The sequence below is a fragment of the Callionymus lyra genome, chromosome 1, assembly GCF_982586985.1.
Source record: "Callionymus lyra chromosome 1, fCalLyr1.hap1.1, whole genome shotgun sequence".
NCBI lineage: Eukaryota > Metazoa > Chordata > Actinopteri > Syngnathiformes > Callionymidae > Callionymus > Callionymus lyra.
In genome coordinates this window covers 31,929,316-31,956,405 of record NC_141818.1, presented here as the reverse complement: position 1 = coordinate 31,956,405, position 27,090 = coordinate 31,929,316, and the positions used below count along the sequence as shown (strand labels likewise).

Sequence of the window (27,090 nt, the reverse complement as noted above, 5' to 3'; positions counted from 1 at the left end):
TCGAAGAGATCTGTGGCAGTCATTGGTTGTAACTTATTGTAATTATTGATTTCTTGCATCATACACCATTAATCTTAAATTTTATGTTTTAATCATACAATTTGACTTAAGAATCTACATTCAAATGTTATGGTATTTTATTATTTAGCATCTTAAACTAGTCATTAAAAAAAATGCTGAACTTTATTAACATGGCAAAAATAAAAAATATCAAAAGATAGTGCACAGCATAATGAATAATAACAAAATAAATGGTTAAATAACAAACGTGCATTTTTAAACAGCATGGCCGTGACATTGAAGGATTACAAAGCTGCAGCTGATTTAATTGTAAAGTCTTATTTCCTACTTCTGAATTCCATTTGAGGAAATTACTGCAAGTTTATGTTTTTCAATTAAGGTGCGCCCCATGGAGAAATCCCAACTACAAGTAGGTTGAAGTTCATAAGATATCAGCTCTGTTGTGTTAATGTTGTGATGTTACAATGACTCAACAACTCTGGGTTGTGTGTTGCTGTAGTAAAAGATGCTAAGACCCGCCTTTCGTTGCTTCTGATCAGTTGATGAAAAAAAACAACGTGGTGTGAGGAAGGGACAGTTGGCAGCTCTGGAAACCCACGGCATCTTCTAGACGATGGAGGTACAATAGTACCAAATACCGGAGAGTATTGTCAACTGTTTTAAATATTTATACCACTTTGTATATGCTTTTTGCAATGGATTCTTCCATTCGTTTCAACGTAATACTTGAAAATTCTGTCTGTATGTGTAGTACCCCATGTAGTAATGCACACAATGTCCTTTGTTTAGGTTTGTACTAGGTAGCTATTGATCTATGACCTATAATTTTACAGCCTATTGAACAATGTGTGCGTGTGACTGGAGAATTAACCTTAAAGTTGAACATGATCATGTGATCCTTGTAAATAAAATATAACATATTAATATATTCAAGTACTCATAGCACTCCACTGTTTCAGTAGTAGTATGATACATTCACCCACAGGCTGTTCCTACTTTTTATAGACCTGTGTGTTACACACCTATTTGTATATGAAGTTGAAGTTTGAATACTTCCACACAATAACAGCGAGAATTCTGAGCCACTCTTGTAGAAGAACTCACATTTCTCTGATCCTTAAAATCCTTCAATGGCTGCCAGTTTCTTTCAGGATCAATTTCTGGTTCTTCCTTCAGAGCTATTCATGGTCAGACCTTTCATCATTGATCTGATCCAGACTTACACCCCAGCTCGGGCTCTTAGGTCTGTGGATCAGAATCTACTGATGGCTCCTGAACACGCTTCCGGACCAGAGAAACATCTTAAGAAATGTTTTTATTTGTGCTTTTCCCTGATTTTCTGAGACTCCTGTGTTTGTTTTATGTGTCTTGACCTTTTAAAGTATATACTTTAACTGTGTATTGTTTTTAATTGTTAAAGAACTTTGTGGATCTGGTCTACGAAGGCGCTTTAGGAATAACCATTACTTACTTACGTACTTACTAAAGGGACTCACACTTTCACACACGTGTAGTATTATCATGCATGGAAGTTCTAAACGTGTTGCCAGTATGCAACAACTCAGGAGGAGCTAGTGAGGAGGTTAAACAGTTGAAAAGAATATCAGGAGAAAGAAGTAGATTTTATTTGTTTATTGTGTCTTCAGAAAACTTGTAAAAAAAACCCTGTTAGCACTGGACTCACAGTTCAGACCTCACCAAGTGAAGGCCGGAACTTGTCATTATGTTTAATGTTTCTTGTAGCTTCAGGGCTGACCTTGGTTCACAGGCAAAGAACAAGTTTGTGTATAGAATCTGTTGAATGTGAGAATCTTATAGGTGGGCCAATGCAGACCTGTATCAGTTGGTCTTGATCTATGTCATTTCCTAACTTTTTCAAACCCTTTGTCTGTCTTAACGACAGAACAACCCTTGATTGAAATAATGGCCGCTGACTCACATATCGAAACACAAGATACCCATGACTGCATGGATGCAAACCTAATGGTCAACCAGTTGTGTTTGGAGGAGCAGACACACAGGTGGGAGGGACACCCGGGACAGGCCGAGCCAAACACTAGATTGACCTGATGGCGACTATGTGTAAGCAAAGTGTCAGCTAGATAACGCAAAGCTATATAATTGGCACAATTGTTTGAGAACATTGGTGGAACACTTCACTGATGATTCTGACTCTGAATAGTTGAAAAATCCTCTTTGCAGGGTCTGAATCATTTCACTATTAATGATCCAAATGCATAATTTACTCCAATACAATTACAGATTTAACATTAATGTAGATAATGTGCCTTTTTTAATTGATTTCCTTGAACAACGAGGAGGAAGTCCAGGGCCATTTTATTTCCATAAGTCATGAGGAAGGAAGTAGCTAATAATGCTACTAAGCTTTTTATTAATGATCAATTATCAACTAACTTATGAACTTATTTGTTGAGGCGTATATTAAGTAGTTCATCTTATCCAATCTATTTTATTGATTGTTGACCGGATGAGAATGAACCCAAAACGTGGTCTTATTTTATGTTATCTTTGCTATTTATCTTTTTATTTTTTATTTCCTGTAGTCGAGGGCAAGTTATATTGTGTGTTTATTAATATTGCATCATTATTGATGCTGTCTATCCATCTTTTATCATATTGTTTTGTTGCCTCGCTTGGCATCGGTAACTAATCTCACTCCATTCCTGGTGATAGGAATACAAATAAAACCCCTTGAAGGTGTAGTAAAAGAAGTAATTAGTAAAGGTATGTGTATATTGTACAAAACTCTTTTGTAATTTAAATATTGACATTCAAAATTGTCCTTAAGCCCCGCCCACTGGAAAAACCTGTTTCTCATAAACATTTTTTTTTTAAATATAAATTCTGCCAATGAATCATAGTTGTAGCATTTTCTATTAGCTTATCTTAGGTTTTAGCAATCTTATTATTATTGCTTTACTTACTTTATATCCTGAAAAAGTATTTAATAATTACTCTAGTATTGACTTGTTAAAATTTAACGCGAATTATATGATATTAACAGCGAACAAAGACATTTTAATCTCATTTGAATCAATCCTTAGATTTTGTTTTGAGAGTGTATTTCTGAAGTAAAAGGTTAAATATTAACCCATATCGATGTGTATTATTTCGGTAAAGACAGCCTTTTGTTGTAGTGTTTCTGTACGTAAGATTAACCAAATCGTTAACCCCTCCCCCAAATAAAAAACAATAGAATACAAATAATAATAATAGTAATGAATCCATTCCATCAAAGATTCTAATAATTCAGTGTTTTCTTTTCTTGTCCTTTGTTAGATGTAGATCTTTATAAAGATTGAAAGAACCTTATCTTATATATTATATAGCCATTTCTGTATACATTTTGGAAACATATATTGAATTTATCCTACAAGAACTTTAAACTGTAGTATTTCAATTAAGTATTTAACAGACAAATGGTACAGATATTTTCATATTTATTTTTTATGTGGAAATTCTCAATTATTGATACAATGATCTTAATTACATAAATTATATAATTATAAGTCTTATTTTCTAATAGTTATAATTATCATGCAGTTATCTCATAATTATCTTTTCCTTATTTAATGATCTTAAACTCCTGACACTTGCAAGTCCATATTTATAATTTCTTTTCATCAATATTTTCACCAGTCTATCACTCTAGTGCTGTTTGATCAACTTGAATTAAAAGGTACATTTATTTTTTAACAATTTGGAGACAAGTATAATTCTGAAGTTTCTCAATATATTATTTCTGATGGGTCTAAAATGTTTCCTTGTACAATCAAAACAGTTTATTTGCTTCGTTTTTTGTGTATTTCATTCAATTCTTCCCCTGGTTCGTTCAAAAATAAGTTTTATTGTTGCCCTAGAAAGCAAGAAGCAGCTTTGGAGACATATAACTATTATTTATTTATTTTTAATTACACTTTTTATTCTATTATTTGAATTGTTGATTGTATTTTTGACCGCCAGTGTTGTGGGGACACACAACTGAATTTCATTGTACAGAGCTGTTCTTTAATTATTTATTATGGTCTGATTTTTTTATTTTGTTGGCTCGTTTATTTTATTGCTCATTTTGCTGGGACTTTGTTTCCAACAAGGAGATCATTTGATATCTGCAGTGGACAGTGGTGTCTTATTTCTCCCTCGGATGCATCCATTTAGCTGGATGTGAGGAAGTTGTGTGAGCATTATGGGTTGTGTATCCATGCCTGTGGATTTATGTTAATGTTTGTCAAGTGTTTTTATTTGATTGAAACTTGAAAGTCAGCTCTAATGATGAACGTTGTTTGTAAAAGGTGTGTCATGTTGTGTGTGTGCGACTGTTCTTTGAACTGTAGATGATGGTGTTGTGTGTTGAATATGTACGTTTTGCATGAGTTAATGCGACTTGGCATGGATGCTATCAGCCTGTGCTGCTGCTCGGGTGTCTTGGAAGACCACAACGCTTTGATCGCACCTTCAGCTCTGCTGCATTGTTCAGTCTCGTGTCTCTCTTCTTTCTCTTGGAAATGCCGCATAGATTCTCTCGATGGGGTTCAGGTTTGGCGAGTTTAATTCACATGACGTCCTAGAGCTGCCTTCGAAGGGTTGCATACGGCCCTCGGCTTTTCCTAGATTTAATCAAAGTTGACTAGAAAATCTCGCCCATTCAACCTGTATTTAAAAAAGGAATATCTGGGAGAATAATTTGTTTTTTATTCCCGAACAGAATTTAAATAAAGCAGCGACTGCAGGATTTTCTCAACAACAAAATATAATTTAAGGAGTTCACTGTGTTGTTCTCTGTGTTATCTGGACCTTTTAAGTATATATTTTATTTAATATTGTTTTGATTGTTTAAGGGCTTTGTGACCCTGGTCTGGAAAAGCGCTCTTTAAATATAAGCTACTTACTTACTTACTCTTCTACCGACACATCTGTAGTCGTCTAAATGTAAGGCATGCAGAACCACTGATGCACACAAACGCTCTCGTGGTCTCCACCTTTTGTACACATTTATTTGAAGCACAAACAGTGAGCAGAAGAGGTTGTGGTCACTACACCAAACTCGTATACACAACAGGACACGGAAACACTCTCTCGGTCCTCTCTTTTGGGAAGTGGTTCTCAACTGGACTGGGTGGAGGACCCCCCTCGGCCCCCCAACATCAACATAAACATTAAGTGACATATCAGTTGGTATTTAAAAACTAGTGTCATGCCGGGATAAGAAACTTGGAATCTGAAATCTTGTGCGGTAAATCATAATTTAAAAATGTTGCTAAGATGTGAATCAGTGCTTTCTTGAAAAAGGTTAAAGTATTTTTTCAGGTTGTGAATCTAGTTGAGAACCACTGCTCTGGAGGACCACCACTGCTGGAACACAGACTGTGAGTTACTGCGACACAAAAGGGGTTAGTAGTGGACCGGATGTCGCAGCCGTGACTCTTGAAAGCCCTTCCTAACTGAGCCGGAATCAAAGCTCATCGCCAGTCCTTAGCTCCGTCAGTAAAGTGCAGTTGTTCTCGAGTTTGCAAAACCCTAATAGTGGCCTCCACTCTATAAATACATCTTTATTATATATCTGCCCTGAATATAAAAATAAAAGTTCACACATATTGCACACCTACGGTTCAATCGGATATTGACAAGCTAGCCAAATGTACAAACACGTAAATAATAAATGGGTGCAGCATAAATAAATACGTCAGGTTAGGCGTGGGTGGGGTGGAGGGTGGAGTCACGGCTGCACGGGTCGGCGGACAGAATGGTGATGAAGGTCACTGTGGAGCGGCGGGCGGGTCGGGCTCAGTGCTGCTGCGCCTCCATCTCTCTCTGACGACAGCCCACCGCCGTGATCAGGGCGGCGCCTTTGCCGCTGCCGTCCTCCGAGAGCAGGAAGTTGACTTCGCATTTGGGAGCCAGCTCCTTCACCGTCTGCTGGAAGATCCTGGAGAAGCTGTGGAGAGATTCCAAGTGAGCGTTTTCTGTCTGGTCACCGTGAATGTTCCTCGCGTCTTACTGTGGGTGCAGCTTGTAGAGCGTCCCGTCCACGCCCACGGTCACCACCAGGTGCTCCAGTTTCCTGTTCTCTCGGATCTTGTCCACCACGGCGGCCATCCCGGCGCCGCAGATCTGAGCGGCGCGCCGCGACACGGTGCCGCAGACCTCCTTGACGATGATGCTGTCGTCACAGGTGCTGTCCAGACCCAGCTGTTGCAGGATGGCTCGGACCTGCAGCAGCGCCAGACGGTCGCTGCGGAGAGGGAGGCGAAGGTCAGAGGTCAGCCAGCAGCAGCAGTCAGGAGTCACCCGATACCTCGCAGCTGTCGCCAGAAGCCGACGTCCACTTCTGTCTCGCTTCACCTCAATAGGTGCGTTGAGTGAGCCTCAAACTATGTTTTGTTTCAGGTGCACTTAAAGGACTAACTGTTGATGTAAGTGTCTCTTTAATATTGCATATTAGATTAGTTAATTATCTTAAGCCCCGCCCACTGAAAGGCAAAATCTCGTTTACCATAACCACACCCACTTAGCTATGGTCAAACATCAAGGTTTGTCACCGCCTGTCATCAATCCAGGAAGTCTCCACCTCCTACAAACTGGCTGAAGGAGGAGTGAAGCCATTGTTAGGTCATAATGGACTCCACACTCGTAACCTCTCCTTCGCCAAGATTTCAGACGGGGTCAGCTTCGCTCCGCCTGCCTCATAATCCTTAATGATCAGGGTCATGCTCTGTACTGTTTAAATTGCGAATTTGTCATTCATTAATTTATTCATTGTTTCTAGTTCATTATTTTATTCATCAAATTATCGTTTATAACAAGTTTTAGATTATCACCCAGATAATAGGTTTCAGCTCATTTAAAAGGCAAATTTAAGATTGTGATAAATCAATACTTTCCATGGGTAACAATCATAGACTGACACTGATCTCTTCTTGAACATGTGGACGATCCCACAAACTATCATATCATTTGAATGTAGAATTAGAGAAATGGATAATTAAATCATAATATTGTAGCTCGGACGCATATACTTCATTGTGAAAAATGACTGGTTTAAGGTATAAATCAATAATTGTCCCTAGTCAATATTGAATGGATACTATACTCTGAGTACGTCTGATGCAGCAGTACAAGTTCAAATTAAATACCTGGATTACCCTTTTACTTTTCTTCTGGGAAATACAACAAGTATTTGTGTGAGGGGGAAAAAGTAGGACTTGCCTCTCAATCTGTGACAGGAACTTTGTCTCGAATATGCCTCTGGTCTTCAGCGTCTCCGATATCTGTCCCCTGAACAGGAAGCCACGCTTGGTCAGGTCGAGCAGAATCTGTCTGACGATCTCGCCCAGATACATGCCGCTGCACATCTTCTCATATCTGAGGACGCAGAAGTGACCAATCGTCACCATTTCTGAGCCACGCAGTCTCGACTGGGGCTTCACCGGACCTTTGTTTCCCTTCGTTGAGCGAGTTCTCGTCCACCGCCTGGTCATACTTGGTCCTGATGTCATCCAGACATCCGTTGTCTCCGAACGCCCCCCACTCCATGTTGACACACATGCGTCCTTCGATGCCGTCGATGATCTCGATGTTCTTCAACTCCTCCATGTAGCAGGCGTTGCTGCCCGTCCCTGAGTGAAGACATATTCTCGATTGTTGAGCCAGAGAATACTACGTAACGAAAGCTTTCGAATCATATAGAAAATATAACCTCTGTGTTACAACTTATCGTTCAATGTTTCCACATTTGGCGTTACAAGTAGGTTTTTAGCTTCTAGAGCCATAAACTTTACTGAAGGTCCTCATTTGGTTTCAAACTGATGACCTTGCAGTGATAATACAAGCCAAACTGCTACAAGGATAAATTAAACATGAAAAAACTTTGTGACATTCATAAAAAAAAATGAAATATCGCCCAAGGAAATTGAGCCCAAAACTCACCTGCGATCAGCCCCACCTCACAGGTGGGCTCCTCGTACGCACAGGTCATCATTGTTCCCACGGTGTCATTGACGATCGCCACCACATCCAACTCAAACTCCTGGCAGGTGCAGAAGGGTAAAATGCATTTAGATGTATTAAGTGATTTATTCATCCGCCAGATAAAACCATGCGTCTTGTTATAGCGTGCAAAAGCACCAGTGGCTGTTTCAGCCGTAGACCGTAGAGTTAAAGTCATCTTTTAAATGTACACAACAGTTTCATACGCCTTGAACTTTTAACCCCTCCGTTCGTGCGTCACCTGCCAATGCAACACAACATAAAAAGGTTGCGGTTTTCCCAACACCCGAAGAGCATCCAGTTAAAAATCCTCACACCGCAGACACCCCTGGAAACATGCCGCCACGGTTACCAAAACCACCCGTCTGTTAGATATTCTCCTTGTCTACTCACCGGGTTCTCCATCTAGAAAGACGAGAGTCAGATCAGAACTCGCTCGAAACATCTTTGATGTCACTGAAAGGTTTTAATATTAGCTGATAGTAGGTGGAGAAGCCAAGAAATCTCTCTCTACCTTTAACTGAGGGTGCAAGGGTTTCCACATTTTGCCTGTGAGGGCCACATAACCTTTCCCTTCTCTGATGGCCCAGGGTCAGTTTGTAAGAGAAAAAGTGTTTGGATTGTAGTGGTGCCTGAAAGCCACACATGATGGAAAACAATACATTTTTACATTCGCCACACTTTTTCTGTTACAAATAGACGCTTATAGAGCTTGTAATCCATGTGTTTGTGTCTTCTCGTTTAGACTATTGTAACAGTTTATTATTGTGTCTAAACAAGTTCAGTGCAGTTCATACAAAACTCAGAATTCTGACCGGCTCTAGTAGAAGAACTTACATTTCCCTTATCCTTAAAACTCTTCACTGGCTGCCAGTTTCTTTCAGGATCCATTCTTACTTTCAGAACTATTCATGGTCAGACCTTCCATCCGTGATCTGATCCAGACTAACACCCCAGCTCGAGCTCTGAGGTCTGTGGATCAGAATCTACTGATGGTTCCTGAACACAGTTCAGGACCAGAGGAGAGAAATCCTTCCAGGCTGTTGCTCCTTTTGGAACGATCTTCCTATCCCTCTGTGTTTGATGATCTACTGACTCCTTCAAGAAACATCTGAAGACACTTTTATTCGTGCTTTGGGTTCTTTACAATAAAAACTAGTGGAACATTAACTTCCTGTTCCCTGAACAATCTTACCAGGTAAAAGTTTATCTGGCCCTAAAATGTTGATATCTTTCAAACCAGACCTTCTTAGAGAGCAAGAGAATGTAGGTGGGAGTAGAATATAACAATCAAAAACGTACAGTTTTCAATACTCGATTCATGTGCCCTCGCTCACTTGCCCTCAGCAGCGCCCCCCGGGGGAATCCCCGCCGCCATCTTAAGGGTCGTTCCGATTCTCAGAACAGCCGAAGTGAACTTTGGAAAATATCCCTCGAGGACAAAGGGATCGAGTGAACATCGATGTCCCCTTCAGAGCTGTATGTAACCCACAATGCACTGCTTCTTTGAATGAAAAACACATGCATGTTGTGGCAGTGATGGGCAAAGGTTGTCTGCCTGTTTACCACCAAAGCATAAAAATAAAAATACATATATTTAAAAAAAAATTAAATAAGAAAATTATTCAAAAGTAGCAAACGTGGATCTGTACTATCTATGCAAATCAGGCTTCCTGTTGTTTCTGTGAAATGAACATATAACATCAGAATAATCGCTAGAATCACTTAACATGCCTATAAATCATGTAAAATAATGTCTATAGACCGAGTTTGTGAAGTGTTGCGTTTTGACCGGTAGATGTTATCGAACTGAACATTCTATCCACACGTCAGTTTGTCTTCTCTCAACCTTTATAAGTATTTTATTCAATTAAAGGCCACAATGAAAAAAAAACATATATGGCTAGTTATATCTAAATAGACGGTTGAAAGCCTCATTTCACAGGCGACTTGGGGAATTATAGCTACAGGAGTTCTACTCCTGTGACTGCCAGAGACTTGAATAATTCACACTTGTGTATCTTAAGATAATCCGCAGACCTTGTGAAAAGCATCCGTAATATCAAATCCTGCAAACTGTTCTTGAGAAAATCTGAGCTATTTGTTGGCCTGAATCATTCCTCTCATAATGAGATCACATGCACAACTAGATGCTACATCCAATACCAATGACATACTCGTGATCAGACTGTAGAGGGAAACCAAGCCATGCAGAGGAACTCTTCAAGAGCATAAGAACATAAGAACAGCACACTCCAGCAGACATTATCGCCGGTATGTTGGGGTAGGATTAAGGTTGAAATTGTATCGGATTTACCTCTTTCCTTTTGATGGCATCCCTGAGAAGTTCCACCACGTCTTCGCCCTCACAGTCTGTAGCTTTAAAGCCTTTGGTCCATGTCACCAGGGTTCCCTGTTGGGTCATAGAGAAGGTTTAAGGTCACCTCCATATGCACACCCTGTTTCTTCAAGCAGAAGCAACTGGAACACTGAATACATTTCTCTCAATGTGAACTGACACAGATTGAGATTGGGTGCAATGAAGTAATCAACTTGCATACACAGATTTCTGTAAAAAGTATTGTCATTTTAGAATGGATCAGATCTACAAGATCTACACGACCAGGTCTACATGGTGCAGATGAAGGCGGGTGCGTCAAGAACGTACCGCGTCCAGGCTTGTCTGGTGGCAGGGGAAGGAGAAGGTGAAGCCCAGCGGGAGGCGAGCGCTTTTCATTCCCATGTAGTCCAGGAAGTCGGAGATGCAGTGAACAATGTGGTCGAACAGCTGGAGAACAATTTGATATCGTGAAGAGATGGACATTCAAAAGCAGGACATCTAGACCTGTGAAAGTGTTTCACCTCCTCTCCCGTTCCCTGCATGACTTCTATGGGAATGGCGTAGATTTTGTTGTGCATCTCCACTGATCTTTTTTTCCCGCTCCGAATCTTTACCAGTAGCACGCGGAAGTTAGTCCCTCCCAGATCCAGGGCCAGGAAATCTCCGTTCTCTGTAGTTTTGGATAATAATGCATAGTTTTACTGATTAGTGTTAGTTTCCCATAGTAAGGTTCTAGATCAGAATCTTATTGTCGCCCTAAAATCTGCTCTTTAAACCTGGAAACTTGCTATTACGGTGTCCTTGAAGACATCCAAACATGCCTGTGTTCTTGCAACTTGTAATGCAGTACTGTTGTGAAATACACGTTGTAAGTACCTGAGCCATCAGGTGTACTGCGTACAAAGGTGGGCAACATTTTCACCGTGGCCTCCTGGTGCGAGTCCTTCCTCAGGCCTCTTTCAATCTCTTCTCGCATCCGTTTCTTCACCTCCAGCAGCTGCGCTTGGCTCAGCCGGAACTCCGCCATCGTCTGCTGGATCTGTCGCGCCTGTTCCGTCAGTCGGTACGCCACCGCCGTTACCATGGCAGCGCCTTTCGCACTCCCGCTCTCAGACAGCAGGAAGCGTACGTCCGAGTCGGGGACGAGGCGGCGCACCGTCTTGTGCAGGCGGCGAGCATACCTGTTCAGAAGATGCCATGGGATACATTTGCATTTCTATTGGACTCAAAATTGAACTGAGGAGGTTCGTGATCTACTCACTGGGGGTGCATCTTGTACAGAGACCCATCGATGCCCACTGTGGTGCGGAGACGTGCGACTCCTTTGTTGTCCTTCAGACGAGAAAGGATGGCGCCCAGCGTGGATGCAATAAGGTTTGCGGAGCGAAAGGATACGATGGTGCACACGTGTTGAACAGCTAGACAGTCTTCGTCAGAGGGCTCCACGCCGAGCCTTGTCAGGATTTCCATACATTTCTTTAGGCCTTCTTTGGTCCTGAAAGAAGTATTTCATGTAAATGCTTGAGAAAGGTAAGCTGCCTCGGAGCTTCAACCAAGAGGGTGTCACTCACTTCTCGATGGCAGAAACATGTTTAGTTTCAATCTTCCCTTTCGTGAGGAGTTCAGGGGTGATCCGCCCCTCAAACAGTAGACCCTCTTTGGCCATCTTGACCAGGATAAGTCGCACTAACTCTCCCATGTACATCCCACTGGCCATCTTCTCAAACCTGGAAACGAAGAAATCAGACCCTGAGTACCTGACGAGAGTCAATGGAGTGCCAAGGATTTGAGGAAAACACTCACAACTGCTTCCCGGGGTTGATGGAGCCTCGATCGATCTCACGGTCGAACTCCGTGCGGATATCCTCGATTGACCCGTCGTCACCAAACGCCCCCCACTCTGTGTTGATGCACATCCGGCCCTCGTCCCCTTCCACCAGGTCTATATGGCGCAATTCCTCCATATAGCAGGCGTTGGTTCCTGTACCTATAAGGAGGAAAACCTGCATGACTCCTGAAGCTAAAGGATCGCAACAATAAGGCTGAGGGCACAAAGACCACAAAGACCTATAGCGTACTGCTATACTGATGACAAAGGTTATCCGGGTTGGGGTCGTGGGGGCAGCAGCTTCAGCAGGGAGGCCCAGACTTTCCTCTCCCCAGCTACATCATCCAGCTCTTCGTGGTTGGACCAAAATATCGACGTGATGCCAACTTATTACTGTGTAGCTTTCTTTTATGGGTTTATTATGTCGGCTAGTTAAACAAGTAGCCTGATGGGGGTTAGTTAATGACTGACTAATCTTTACGATTACGTTGATCCTCTCTTCACATTAGCCTCTGACCCGGATGTGAAGTGACCAGCCAGTGTGAATCCAGAGTGAGATGCTTTTAAACTGTGTTCAAGCATCATCAGCCTCAGAGTTTCTTTCATATACCTTATTCCCAAGAAAACACAAGTAGAAGAAAAATCTTCTAAGTAAAAACCAGTGAATCTACAAATTGTTTTGTCTCTTGTTTCCACTAAATATTTAGGATACGTGTAATGTCATTTGCTTTTTGTTAGTTAATCTTGTAAAACTGCTATTGGTTCAGGAACCAGAACCAAAGTACGCCCCAGACACATGATAAGGAAAATGTAATCATTGAAATCCTTTATTATAATTTATGGATTCATGTTCAGATCCCAACGGGTTCAAGCCCTGTGTAGTTGTTTTAACATGATTGTTGTTCAAATCTTAATGTGATGCAGCTAAATAGTCGAACCCTCGTCTTTTTCTTTAAAACAACGTAATTTAGAATTGAATAAAACTTGCATCCACTTAACATCCAATATAAATATATATATTTTAATCCATATTTTATCAAATATTTGATACAGTTGGTATTTTGCTCTGTTTAGTATTCATCAATTCAGTATATTTTGGTGCCGCGGGTACGACTCTGTGATTGACTTCACAACAGTGTATTTTTCAAACCCTCACCTATGATGATGCCCACTTCGCAGCGCTGGTCATCGAAGCCGCAGGTCATCATGGTGCCGGTGGTGTCGTTCACCACCGCCATGATGTCGGCTTCGTAGTCCTGAAGAGAATTTGAACATTTCAAATGGATTGAGTCGAGGGGGGAAAACGTGGAACTCACCCCTCGTTTCTTGATGGCTTTGTTGAGCAGCTTCACCACGTCCATCCCCTCCACACCGCTGGCCTTGAACTTCTTCGTCCAGGTCACCAAAACCGCCTGTAGAGCAAGCACACAGTTCAGCGGTTTTGTTAGTCTACACTGTTGAGACGTTAGCGTCTCGCCAGAGAAAACACTCGAACCTCGTCCAGCTTGCTCTGTCCGCACGGAAACGAGAAGGTAAATCCCACGGGAAGCTTCTTGTCTTTGATCTTCTGCTTCTCCATGAAGTCCCCGAGACAATCTGCCACGTGGTCGAACAGCTGATGACACACAACATCAAGTTATTGACGACAAATCCACTTGGATCGTATAGTTCGTAATCAACTGTCTTGTTACAGTTCATTACACTTTGAAAATGTTTTATTGTTTGAACATTATTGGTGTTGAGTAACACACTTTTTTATATGGGATTCATTGTGTACTTGTTGTGTAGAGAGATTCTTGGTTATTTGTTGTTGAATTCACTTTGCTTTCTTTCATTTTGTCATTGTTTGTGGACTCGTTGCTCTCAGTGTGTTTATGTCTCTTGTTGACGTGTGCGATTGTCTGCTGCGAGGGCCCGCGATCGTTAAAAAGATCCGTTCAGCTCTCAGGTTACGACTCTTTCTCCGCAGCTGTCGTCTTTTCATTATCCAGCGTCTGTCTCTTCTGTGCCGCCAGTGTTTCGCCGGTCGAGTTACAACGCGAGCGCCGGCTGTTTTGATACGCTTCTGTCGGGTCATGTGACGTCAGAGTGGCTGCACAGCTGGACCACCTCGTCTGTTCGCTTCGGTCAGGAGAGGGACTCACTTGAGTGCCGCTGCCGTGGATGATGTCATCGGGGGTCTCGTAGACCTGGCTCTCCATCTGGACTGGCTGCTTCTTGTCCTGCGTCACCTTCACGCGGAGGATGCGGAAGTTAGACCCCCCGAGATCCAGAGCGATGAAGTCGCCTTTTTCTGTCGTTTAGAAAAATGAAACACAATTTAGTTGTGTGGTTTGTGACCCTGTTGGGAGTGTGAGGAAGTGAAGTTACTATCATGACTTTTACTATCATATTCCACGTCAATCACCTCATTCAATTAAAGCAGCACTGGGTAGTTTTTGGTACCTTCATATTTTTGTACTAAAATAACTTTGACATTCAGCTTAAAACTAGTTGAATGACTCATCTACCGTGACTTGAGGTGTTTTGTGTGATTTTATTAAATTTCATTATCCACAATCTGATTCATTACCTCATCAGTATCCATTCTTATTTCAGACAATAGAAGTCTGGAAACAGAAAATTCGTCCAGCTACTGCAAATCGGGACATGGCAACTTTTGTTTAGCGAGTGCTCATGGGAAATGTGGTCTCCCGTCGAGCTAAACACTACCACATTAGTCCATTGGCGTCGCTCGACTTAAAATTGCATAGAGCTGCTTTAACATATATGCACAAACATTCGGTAAAATCCATGTTTTTTTTCCTACACTACTTTAATTAATTTAAAAATAATTCACTGATAAAAAGTATGTAATTATTTAATTTACTTTTCGGTAAAAAAAAAAATGTTCGAAAATTGTTAAAATTGTTAATTTTTCAAAATAAAAAGATTAGTTGAAATATCCAAACGAAATCATCATATTATATATTAATTGGTTAAAACACTTTTAAAATTATTATTCGTAAAAATATTGTAAATAACTATCAAATAAAAAAATCAGCAGTTTAAGTGTAATAGTCATTGTGGACCACCAGGGCGTGTAGTTTCCCCGACTATGATTTTAAAGAGAGGGACTATATTTCGAAGGGTCACAAAAGTGTCCACTTCTGAGTCTGTTGTCGTTCAGTAGAAGATCTGAACACACACACACAATCCTCTGATCGAACTTCTGAGGTGGCAATCTGATCCCAGGCAGGTATCGGCCGCACTGCTGTCTCACGGTCACCCGTTATTTCTGACCCTGACCCGTCAGGAATGAGCTTCTGCTCCTGTGTGATTTTATTTTAAACTCCTTCACCTCATGTATGTACTGTGTTGCACCTTGACTACTGTTTATGGCTAAAAAATATTTTACTTTTTGTTTTATCTATTAATATGTGAACTATATGTTTGACACATTTTGTGAACTTTGGATTTACACAATAAGGAGATAATAAAAGAAAATAAAAAAATCATAAAAATATTATAAAAGCTCTTTTAATTGGCTGTCATGGAGACTTTCATCACCTTTAACTTAAATTGTGACTCTGGTCTAGAAAGGCGCTATAGAAAGAACCTTTACTTTACTTACTATATTTTACTTTCAATAGAGTTGTTGTTTTTTATCCTGTATACTTCTCTTAGTTTTTATATGAACCTCTCGTTTATCAATTTTGCTTCAAATGTTCTATCCAACCATTTTTCTTCTTTAAGCTTTTTTTGCGAAGTAACTTTTGTATGAAATAGTTTTTCTCTGCCTTTCTCAAACTAAATTATTTAATAAATTACTTATTTTCTAACTTTTGTCCAAAGTTGTAGCAGGAAAAGGTGATTTTAACGGTCATTACCACTGCTCGCACCGTTATAGGTTTTCACGACTCTGACCTTGAACGTCTCCTTCTAATACTTGAAAAGTCTGCTTGTTTCCTCGTACGACAGGCATAGTTCAGTGAGAGCGTTTGCACTGACCTTTCCTCTGACCTCATGTAGACGTCCAGCTGCTATTTTTAAAGCCAGCAAGAAGAGACCCCCCCTCTCGCCCCGTCTCTTGTCGGGACATGGGATTGTTATTCCTGTGTGTGTATGTTGACATTTACACAGCGTCCGCTACATGACTTTAGCTTTATCTCAAGAACACGGACAAGGACTCATTTCAAAAGTTGTACGTCTGCTAATGGTGTCCACTAGGGGGCACGATTTTGTAGATGTTAGGTGTGTTGGTAAATATACATTTCGCGATAATCTTTTCCATTATATTTTAATCAAGAGTTAAGTTGATTCATTTGGGGTTTAGAGGTCAATAAATTGTGTATTTTTTATTTCCAATTCACATGCAAATATTTGAATTTGTTAATTTTTGGATAGCAATTAAAGTTTTGGTCACTAGATGGCAGCATCCATCACTTCCTCCGCAGCTCAAGAAACCATGAAATCCCATGAGATCCTGGCGATGACCGTGGACGAGAGGATACAGTTGAATCTATCAGCTTTTAAAGCTGACGATTGTACATATTTTGGATTCAAATATAAGTAAGTTAGTAAGTAATTTATATTTGTAGAGTGCTTTTCCAGACCAGGTACTACACTTATATCCTTGATGCGAAAGTTTTGCGATATATCACAATGTATTATTTCATTTCCTCAGTATGGTGATGCGTATTGTATCTTCAGATCGTCTACAAAACACAACCCCTAGTAGTTTACAAATCCGATTCAGTGACTCACATCATACCTGTGACTCAAGAACAGTGTGTGCAGAGTTCCTGCTTTAGAAAGTCAGTCACCTTGACTCGTTCATGTACAAACACTGGTGGAGCAATTGATGACAACAGCATAGGAACCACGTTTGTGTTTCAGATAGTTCCAGTGATTAGAATGAAACAGGATAAAACAGGAGCAAGTATGAGACATTTAGATTCTTGAATGGGTTTCAAAAGCAGTATTCTTGGACTGGGTTGAACTGAAATAACAAGGTACTACATGATTGGCTGAGCTTACACTCAGATGACTGGAAACGCTGAAGATTACCCACAATACACCTGTGCTGTGTCTCAAATCGCATACTTCTCTTAGTATACTAGAAGTTAGTATGCATCAGGATAGTGTACATACTAACTAGTACGCAAATTCTCCACAGATAGTATGTCTCAAATCAAACACTGCCGCTACGCACTAACCGGAAATCACATGACAGCTTCTTCTTCTACTTCTATTTAACGATGTTGCAACCAACTGTTTGAACGCTATCGCCGACACCTGCTGGTAATATGAGAATCGAAATATTCGCGAGATATTTAGGCTGGTATCAGCACCGAAGACGTCTGTTCCTTCTACTGCTGCATATACTTACAAAATGCACCTGTAAGTATATGAATATATATGCATATATATATGACGTAACTTCCGTTTACAATGTCACTAAGATGGCGGCCGTTAAGGGTGGATAGTACTCAGTTTTGTGGGCGTTTTAGTACGCCAATTTAGTGTGCATGGCGCACTAAATTTCGCATACTAAGAATTGAGACGCACTTACGCACTAAAAATACTAACTTTAAGTACGCTAGTATGCGATTTGAGACACAGCACTGGCATATCTGAGTCACTACAGAAGTAAATCTTTAAGCATCACAATGGAGTCGCTTCAATTGAAGACCAGGTTTAACAGGTCGACACATCATGCTTTAAAGCAAGTCCTGCCGTTACTAGGAAGTAGCGTTAACTTGTGGATAAGAACGGATGATAAGCATAGAATCCATCAGATCAGATTCTGTCAACGTGTCCAGGAATAGCTCGAACTGGGACCAGGTGACACGATGACACGGAACAATCCTTCAGAGGACTTGAGTGGAGAACAGAAGACCCGCTGTGACACAACATCAGGTCTGAAACCTCTGTTCCAGCAGGTGTGATGATGGCCGTTAAATTAGAGCAGTGTGATCGAGCCCTCCCTCAGAGCAACTAAAACAAAAGCCAAATCCGGAGCACAAAGAGGGCTTGCGAGTCGCAGCAGACCACATTTCAACACCTCAGCACATTTTCAGAGAGTCAGACGCCAGCCCCCGCTCTGGAGCTCCAGAGGGTCCATGATTAGGACCGATTGTTCCAGAGGCTTGACTTGTATCAGTATTTAGGAAGACTTAAATATAACATACATGAGCGCTCACTGGTTGCACTGACCCAGTAGAAGTATGAACCTAAACCCTCACCAAAGATTGAGCAGTAACTGTTGCACGAGTCTTTGGTTTTGGGGCTTGTAGGTCTTTCCAAAGAGGACCAGAGGGGTTCTTAAAAAAAATAAGACACCATAGGGCTCATGAAAGACCTAGTTCATTGTTGCTTGATACACCATTACCACAATTTGAGTTCCGTTAATCAAAAGATCAAGACAAGACTTCCCTCTAAGCAGAAATATCCTGCCATAGGACCTGCAGTTATAATAAAACTCTGCAGCGAGAATTCTGACCCGCTCTAGTAGAAGAACTCACATTTCCCTGAGCTTTAAAATTCTGCATTGGCTGTCAGTTTCTTTCATGATCAAATTTTAAATTCTGGTTCTTAGTTTCAGATCTATTCATGGTCAGACCTTCCATCAGTGATCTGATCCAGCCTTACACCCCAGCTCGGGCTCTGAGTTCGTGGATCAGAATCTGATTTTGGGTTGATTTTGTTCATTTCCACGATGAATAAAAACCTAACAGAAACCTCCAGAGGAATGGATATGATTATACATTTTTGTAGGCAAACTATTCGACTGCACTTTCCAACCATGCACCGGTATACCAGGACCTGGAGTGCCACGATCCTTGTGTATATTCTCAACTGAGGCTATTTTGCCTTGGAGCACTAGCACGGGGAGGAGGTCTGACATGGGTCGTGTTGCCCACAGGGGTCTTTGAGCTTCCTTACCTGAACCGTCGGGGATGGATCTGACGAAGGTGGGCAGCATCTTGACCGTGGCGGTGGGGTTGGTGTCATTGCAAAGGCCGTAATCCATCTCCTTCCGGAAACGGTTCATGATGTCCTTCAGCGTCTCGTCAGAGAATCGCATGGAGTACAAGTACTTGTCGATCTGAGGTGAAAAGAGACATCATGTGAGCATAAATACAAATACGAATACGCGCCTCGTACAACGTGTTGAAATGACACTGGGGTGGAAGTCTTTCAAAATAAAATACTCCATGCTTGAGTTTTCCATCACGTGACCCACACTAGAAGTCACATGACTAACTTCCCAAACGGGCTGCGACCTGAACAAACAGTACGATGACGATGTAGCCAGAGCGACAGGTTTTTAATAACTGACAGAATTCCACAATGTTAATGAGTCCCCAGCAGAGTTTTTTTTATCAATCGCTGACTCACACTCAGAGATCAAACGCAGAACTTCTTCCATGTCAGCCAGCAGCAGCTCCTTGACAAGAACTACTTTGGTGATAGGCCGTTGTTATTTTTTACACATTACATAACTGGACAAAAAAAGAAGACATTGTTGTGATGTTTTTTTTTTTTACTTTAAAGTCAAACCAGCAGTTTTTAAAACAGAATTTTGCTTTAATTAGGATTTAAACACGTGTCTGTTATCAAACAACAATCTTGATGAAGACGGTTATTTTAATTGTTTAATTCAAGGGTTTTGACCTGGTTGGTAAGGAGGTTCCCAATTTTATTTTTTGGCATTATATATATATATGGCAATATTTAGTTAATTTCCAGCCAGCGTTTTAAGGACACACAAAGACACACACAACCTTTCACACACACACTCACACCTATGGACAACCTTATCTATCAATAGTTTGTCGTCTGGCTACACAAAGGTTAGGATGATTTGCAAGATGGAGATAAATAGATGTTTAAAATTCAAATAATGACTTTTGTCACGTTAATCATCCCAGTTATTATTTTTTACTACTAAGTCAAAGAAAAGCAGATTCTTATCGCACAACAAAATCATTTAGACTAGGCGTGCAGAATGGCTGCCTATAGGTTCTGTTTTGCTATTTCTTATTTTATTGTTGCATTGTCTTATCTCATTCTTTTATTCTGCACCGAAACCACAAAACAAATAATGTGCTCTTTTACAACATTGGCAATAACATTTTCAGATTCTAATACTTTCATAAAAATTACTTTTTTAAATGTTTAGCTAAACTAATAATTAATCGTAAAAATAAGTAAGGCAAATAATAAAAATAAAATAAAAATGTAGCTTTATTTTACAACTAACACTCAAATATTTACAGCGTTTATTCATGTGTGTGTTGCAACTAAACCTCTGGCCACTAGTTGGCAACACTCGTCATTTCCTTCTTGCCAAAGTAACAACAAAACCGGTGAAAGGAAACACCAGAGTCAAGCTGATGTTTGGACTCATTTTGTCTTCAAAACGAAAGTTTAAAGTTAGTAGATTACACACCGACAGATACTGGATATTGCATGTTGCTCCAGGTTGTTTTGAGGCGGTTAATACACTTCATTGTAAGTAAGTAAGTAAGTAAGTAAGTAAGTAAGTAATTTTTATTTGTATAGCGCTTTTCCAGACCAGGGTCACAAAGCGTTTAAACAATCAAAACAATACTCAATAAAGTATATACTTTAAAGGGCAAGATACAACTGATAATACAACAGGAGTTCTAGAAAATCAAGTAAAAGCCTGAACAAATTGTAAGTAAGTCATTATTATTTGTAAAGCACCAGGGTCCAACAATCAAACATAATAAACAGTTTAAATACATACTTTAAAAGGTCAAGAGGACATTCATTGTATAAGTTTACATTTTTTGTTCATATTTTTAGAAGCACTTTCCATTTAATTCGAGAAAGTATTTGATTATTCTTTGTTATAAAAGCCAGAGAAAGTGTTTTTCTTTGCAAGAAACAATATATTATTATTGTTGACTGTATCGCAATATATCATATCGTCACACATGTATCGTGATACATATCATATATACAAACTCTTGCCAATACATTCTTAGTAGCACTTCATCTCGAGGGTCGGAACCCTCGGGTCCACCTGTTGAAGGGTCTCTGTTCACCCCTTCATCGTGACAGCATGATCCTCCTCCACCTCTGGACCGTTCTGGATCCGCACCATCCTGCCCTGCTCAAGGACACCCGGTCCGGGCCCCCTGATAGCGAGCCTCCCTCCACACCCTCGTCCTCTCTCCCGTGGGGGGCTCAATCCCAACCCCTCCCTCCTGCCCTGGCACGCTGGGAAAACACGGTGCCCGCCGTCGATCCTCACCTTCTTGAGCTGGTCATCCTTCAGCTCGGTGAAGTAGTAGGCCAGGAGCTGCGCGGCGATCATCCTGCGCGGGCGCTGGCTGGGTCCGTGCGCGTGTGCGTGTGCGGGAGAGCGGGTCGCTGGTGCGGGTCCTCTCAGTCCTCTCAGTCCTGGTGACCCTGCAGCCGAGAGAGAGAGTCGCGGGAGCTCGGAGTCGCGGTGTGGAGCAGGAGAGCCGGCTGGTCTGCGACACTCGGAGGCCGGGTCTGCCCTTTGTCTCCTCCCCTCTGAGCGGCGGCTCGTACCGGGACTGGTGGATCCGCGCGCTCAGCCCCCGCTCCGCGCTGTGATTGGCTGAGCCGAGGACGTGAACTTCTCACGCGCACGCACAAGGAGGAAGTAGTAAAGCCCCCCCTTTCCTCTCCCTCCCCCCCCTCGGGTCCCGCACGTCTCACACGTTGCCAGGGCAGCCAGGGCGGGGCGGGCAGCGACTTCCTGCTGCAGCACCGGGAGAGAGTCTCGGTTTGTGTGTCACGACACGACTGTGAGATGTCAGGGTGATGACGGCAGTGACGTGTGTGTGCAACATTTACTTTACACCGATTAAAAAGATCTGCTCCATAACACTTGTCTAGCCCAGCGCCTCACTGAGTCTCTCCTGGATGACGACGCTCCAGAATGATCTAATCCACTTTTTTCGTTTTGACCTTCAACTAACATTAGACCCACTCTAGCTGAGTGATCTACTTTTTAGATAATAGACTCTAAAGTGCAGTAGAACATTACTATTCTCTTAGAGAAGCTAAAATAAGTCAAAAACAAAGTCAAATATGGCCTTTTATTCTTCTTTAATGTTTTTGTTCCAGTACTTTCTGTGCTATCAACAGTGTGTGTCCTTCACCCCTAACACGTTAACTACATGTCATTCAAATGTGAATATTCCTAATATGTCCATCAAGTTATCTTACATTTTAGTAGGAAGAAGAAGTAGACCTACGTTTTCAACAATTAGTAAGTAAGTAAGTCATTTTTATTTGTATAGCGCTTTTCCAGACCAGGGTCACAAAGCGCTGAAACAATCAAAACAATATTCAATAAAGTATATACTTTAAAGGTCAAGATAAAACTGATTACACAACAGGCGTTCCAGAAAATCAAGGAAAAGCCTGAACAAATAAAACGTCTTAAGATGTTTCTCATTCAAATGTGAATATTCCTAATATGTCTATCAAGTTATCTTACATTTTAGTAGGAAGAAGAAGTAGATCTATATTTTCAACAATTAGTGATGATGATGCTGATGCTGATGAGCAACAACTCAAAAACCCTGTGTTCCAAGTTTGCATGGAAACATTTTTGAAACTTCGTGTCGTGATGAAGTCAAGTTGCTCCTCTTCCTCCCCCCCTCCTCACCTCACCCCTCGCCTCACCCCCTCACCCCCTCACCCCCTCACCCCCTCCCACGTCATCACGCTCTGCGTCTGACTCATCGTCTGCTGACTCTGACGTCCTCGTCTCGTTGAGGTAGGACTTCCCTCGCTTCATGTCCGAGTCACGAGTCCATCCATCGACGAGGGGGGGAAGTGACCACCTCCCACCCCTCTCTCTGTTCCCCTCCCTTCTTCAACCGTGTGACTCTGTTGAAGAGAAAGACAGATTACAGATCAGTGACGCTGCTGTCATGGCTGCTGGAGGGTCACCTTCACTCGTGACACTGGCAGAGGGTCATTCCATTTTAACAGCTACACAAACTATGTTGTTGTTATTCGAGCTACATTTTGACCCAGTATAACTGATGGGGATCCAAATATGACTAATGTAACAGACGGTTTAGGAAGTATCAGAGAGTGCTTGACAACTCTGGTGTAGGAATGTCTCTGAAAGCGTCTCAGCTACAGTTTGAGTGAAGCACTGGACATGTTGAAGACACTTCGGCTCATGTGTTCTTTGTCTTTAAACCTCCGCCGAGGCCCCTGAACTTCCTGCTCATCACCATGCTCCAGTAATCTCTTTGAGTCCAGCACAAGTATGCAGCAGAGGGGGGGGCGGTGGTCCTGGACTCACACAACTCATTCTCTGTTCATTTATTTTTGAATCACGAGTTTGACAAGCGTCCACAAGTGTCGCTGCGATGTAACAGAGCTGAGCCACACACTGGTGGTCATAATGTTATGGACGAGTCCCCGTGTAGAAGTCAATGCTTGAATGTTTCAGCTTGAACTAAGTGTTATTTCTGTCTCTATATATATATATCTAAATATATGTGTTTTACCATTATTTCCAGGTGATTGTGAATAAAGAAAGTTTACATTTACAATACGTGTGTTGACTTTTGTTTTAATTTTTATTATACCTTCATTAAAAGATTTATATTAATCGTTCCTTCTTTATTTGATTTGTTACTTTGTATCTTATTATAATCTTTCATACATATTTTTTTAAATATTAAACAGTAACAATTGGTTTGTGACGCTCCTTGTGGATGCACTTCACAGTCAAAACCGGCAGGTGGAAGCAAAGCGTTGATAAGCTTGAACGGCGTTGACCCCTATTGCGCATGTGCAGTAAGCATTTCGCGACATAAATAACCCGGAAAACAAACTCCTCTCAATAAGATTTACGTTGAATGGGGAGAAAAGATAATAAACACACACATTCATAAATGATCCATTTACTTTCATTGTTTATTATCATACTGTTGTTTCCGGTTGTTTTTGTTCGTCAACTCTTTCAGTTGTATTCCCTAAATAAATCAGCCAATCACAGTGCAAGATTATGGTTGCGAGTTTGTTTTTATTTACAGGTTATGTAGGGTCAACTTTGTCCCTTAGGTCAGTGATTTTCAACCAGTGTTTATAAAAATATATAAACTATAAGGCGCATCTGTCCCTTTAAGACATCAGTGTCCAAAACGTCGATCGCGACGCAGATCGCTTGATTTAATAAAATATGATATAAGACAATAGTAAAGAGAGCTTAGATTGGCTGCTGTGCATGTCAGTCAAATTGTTATTGCGCCCATTGGTTGTCAATTTGATTGACATGAACAGCAGCCAATCTGAGCTCCCGCCTCTTCCAGTGAATGCGCGGCAAAGTTCATATGAATCAAGAATAAAAAGAGCAAAACGTGCGGACTTCCCGACAGTCATTTTACGCAATTCAGAAAAACGATATAGAATTAAAAGCTTGTTTTTTTAATAATATATCGATGAAAATAATGCGCGTTTGATCGCTTCAGGTTCTTCTCTAGCGTCTCAGAAACATGACGTCAGTTCCATTAAAGTCAAACTGCAGGTTCTAATGAAAGCGCAACAAATTCCTCATGTGATCACGTGATCGAAGATGCATCCTTAAAACACACTTTTATTAATACAACATCACATGATGACTATTTGTAAATTACCTTTATCTCACGAATATAATAAGAATACGCTAAAACCCAAACACGTTAAACAGGTGTGTGCAGGTGATGATGTGAAGTTACTGATGAACAGTTTTATTCTCGTTAAACTTCATCTAAAGATGATTTAAATTTTAAATAATTCGCTGGTCGCCTCTGTAAATGCAGTATTCTTGTTAATAACCATGTATGTAAAATATAAACATTTACACTGGAGCACATCTGAACTCATTAGTGAGATTCATGTCAGAAATGTTTAAAAATTAACAAATATAAACTGTTAGTTTGAATTCATGTTTGAATACATATAGTTAATATGTTTTTTAATGTATTTATACTATAAATACATTTAAAAAAAAAAACATATTAACTATATATATTACTGTGTAAGAGTGTCATTTTGGTTGGTGGTGTGCCCCAGGATTTTGTAAATGTAAAAAATGTGCCGCGGCTCCAAAAAGGTTAAAAATCACTGCCTCGGGTCGTAGTCCCCGGTTTTGAATTTTCTGACGAACGATCAGCGATAGTTATGTTTAAATGTTGGTCTTTTTTTCGCATTAAATCTCCATTTTTTTTTAACAAGTTGATTTTCTTTTTAATGTAAGGCTTTTCTTTTCATATTCAACCATTTATCTTTTTAAATAGATGTTCCTCGTTAAATGTTTATTTTAGTTTTTTCTCTGACTACCATTAGTCATTTAATAAAAACATCTACCAACAATACATATTTTTATTTTTTATGAAAATCTAAACGTTAGAGAAGTAGATATTTTACTGCTCTATATATTTTACTAATACCATGAGCGTAATTTTAAATATGTCTTGAGTATTCTTTAAATAAATACATAGCTAAATAACTTAAGTAAAGTTGGCTCGATATTGGCAGATTCGATCTTTGCGCGTTAATAACTCGGGAACGCTAAGGTGTTGAATTACAAATCTTACCTTTTTCTAATCAGAGTCACCTGCTGTATTGACTACAAGCGCGTTTGAACCTTAATATTTCGTCATATTGTCCTGAGAAAATACACGGATCTCTATGCACAACACGTCCTCAAGTGAGGCGTGAGGGTGGACTTCTTTTAATTCCCGTCTTTATAACTCGTCTTTAATCTTAGTTTTTATGGTCACCATGTTCATGTGACTAAAGAAGGGCCTCCATATATATATGTTACTACACTCATTAGTTTTTTACATTTCTTTTTGAAATCAATATTTTCATGCAATATTTCACATACATTTTGTAATAGCTTTGTAATTACACCTCTGATGGTCACCAAATTCATGTCACTTATGGAGTACCTTCACATCAAGTTACTACACTCGTTCGTATTTTTAATTTCTTCTTGAAATTTTCAAAATCACTATTTTCATGCAATATTTCACATACATTTTGTAATAGCTTTGTAATTACAACTCTGATGGTCACCACATTTATGTAACTTATGGAGTACCTTCATATCAAGTTACTACACTCATTCGTTTTTTTTATTTCTTCTTAAAATTTTCAAAATCACTATTTTCATGAAATATTTCACATACATTTTGTAATAGCTTTGTAATTACAATTGTGATGGTATCCAAATTTATGTCACTTATGAAGTAATGAGTGTGGTAACTTGATATGAAGGTACTCCATAAATGATATGAATTTAGTGACCATCAGAGTTGTAATTACAAAGCTATTACAAAATGTATGTGAAATATTGCACAGAAATGGTGATTTTGAAAATGTATGGATGAAAATTGAGAAACTAATGAGTGTAGTAACTTGATATGGAAGTACTGCATAAGTGTCATGAATTTGGTGACCATCAGCGCATTCAATACGTTTATATTACAACGTTTTTATTATGAAAGATTCCATGTAAATATAGAAAGAATTTAGAATAAATCAAAAATATCTAAATAGTAAAGTAACATGATATGGATGATTGTGACAAAATATGCTCTCCATAACAGTTGTAATTAAAAAATGGGTAATAAATAGTGCATTTAATAACTAATAACTAAAACAATAAAACTAAAATGTAAATTTTTTTTTGTCAATATCGAGCCAACTTGGCATTTAACGTTGAACTACTTAATACTTTGATGTGGCTTGTACCTCTAAGTCTGAGTCCCTGGTTGTGTCGTCCTGAGGTTATAAACGTCTGAGGAGACAGAAGAGCGAGCGTCAGCTGCTCGACTACGGTTCGACCAGAACCCTCCTAAAATAGCCGGTGGGCTCCTCCGCGGGGGGGATT

The 27,090-nt window shown here is 40.4% G+C and overlaps 1 protein-coding gene across 1 annotated transcript; it reads right to left on the bottom strand.

Annotated features, from left to right (window-relative positions):
• Window positions 1-5,016: 5,016 nt before the first annotated feature.
• On the bottom strand, window positions 5,017-21,696 carry LOC148089033 (hexokinase-1-like). Its single transcript, XM_087802300.1, has 18 exons — window positions 21,466-21,696; window positions 19,125-19,287; window positions 14,342-14,490; window positions 13,693-13,812; window positions 13,514-13,609; window positions 13,354-13,453; window positions 12,173-12,356; window positions 11,941-12,096; window positions 11,631-11,864; window positions 11,246-11,550; window positions 10,891-11,039; window positions 10,697-10,816; window positions 10,346-10,441; window positions 7,969-8,068; window positions 7,475-7,658; window positions 7,249-7,404; window positions 6,041-6,274; window positions 5,017-5,977 (listed from the first exon to the last, which is right to left on the bottom strand). Exons 1-18 carry the CDS (start codon window positions 21,526-21,528, stop codon window positions 5,827-5,829), a joined length of 2,760 nt encoding a protein of 919 aa, XP_087658426.1. The 5' UTR covers window positions 21,529-21,696; the 3' UTR covers window positions 5,017-5,826.
• Window positions 21,697-27,090: the final 5,394 nt, after the last annotated feature.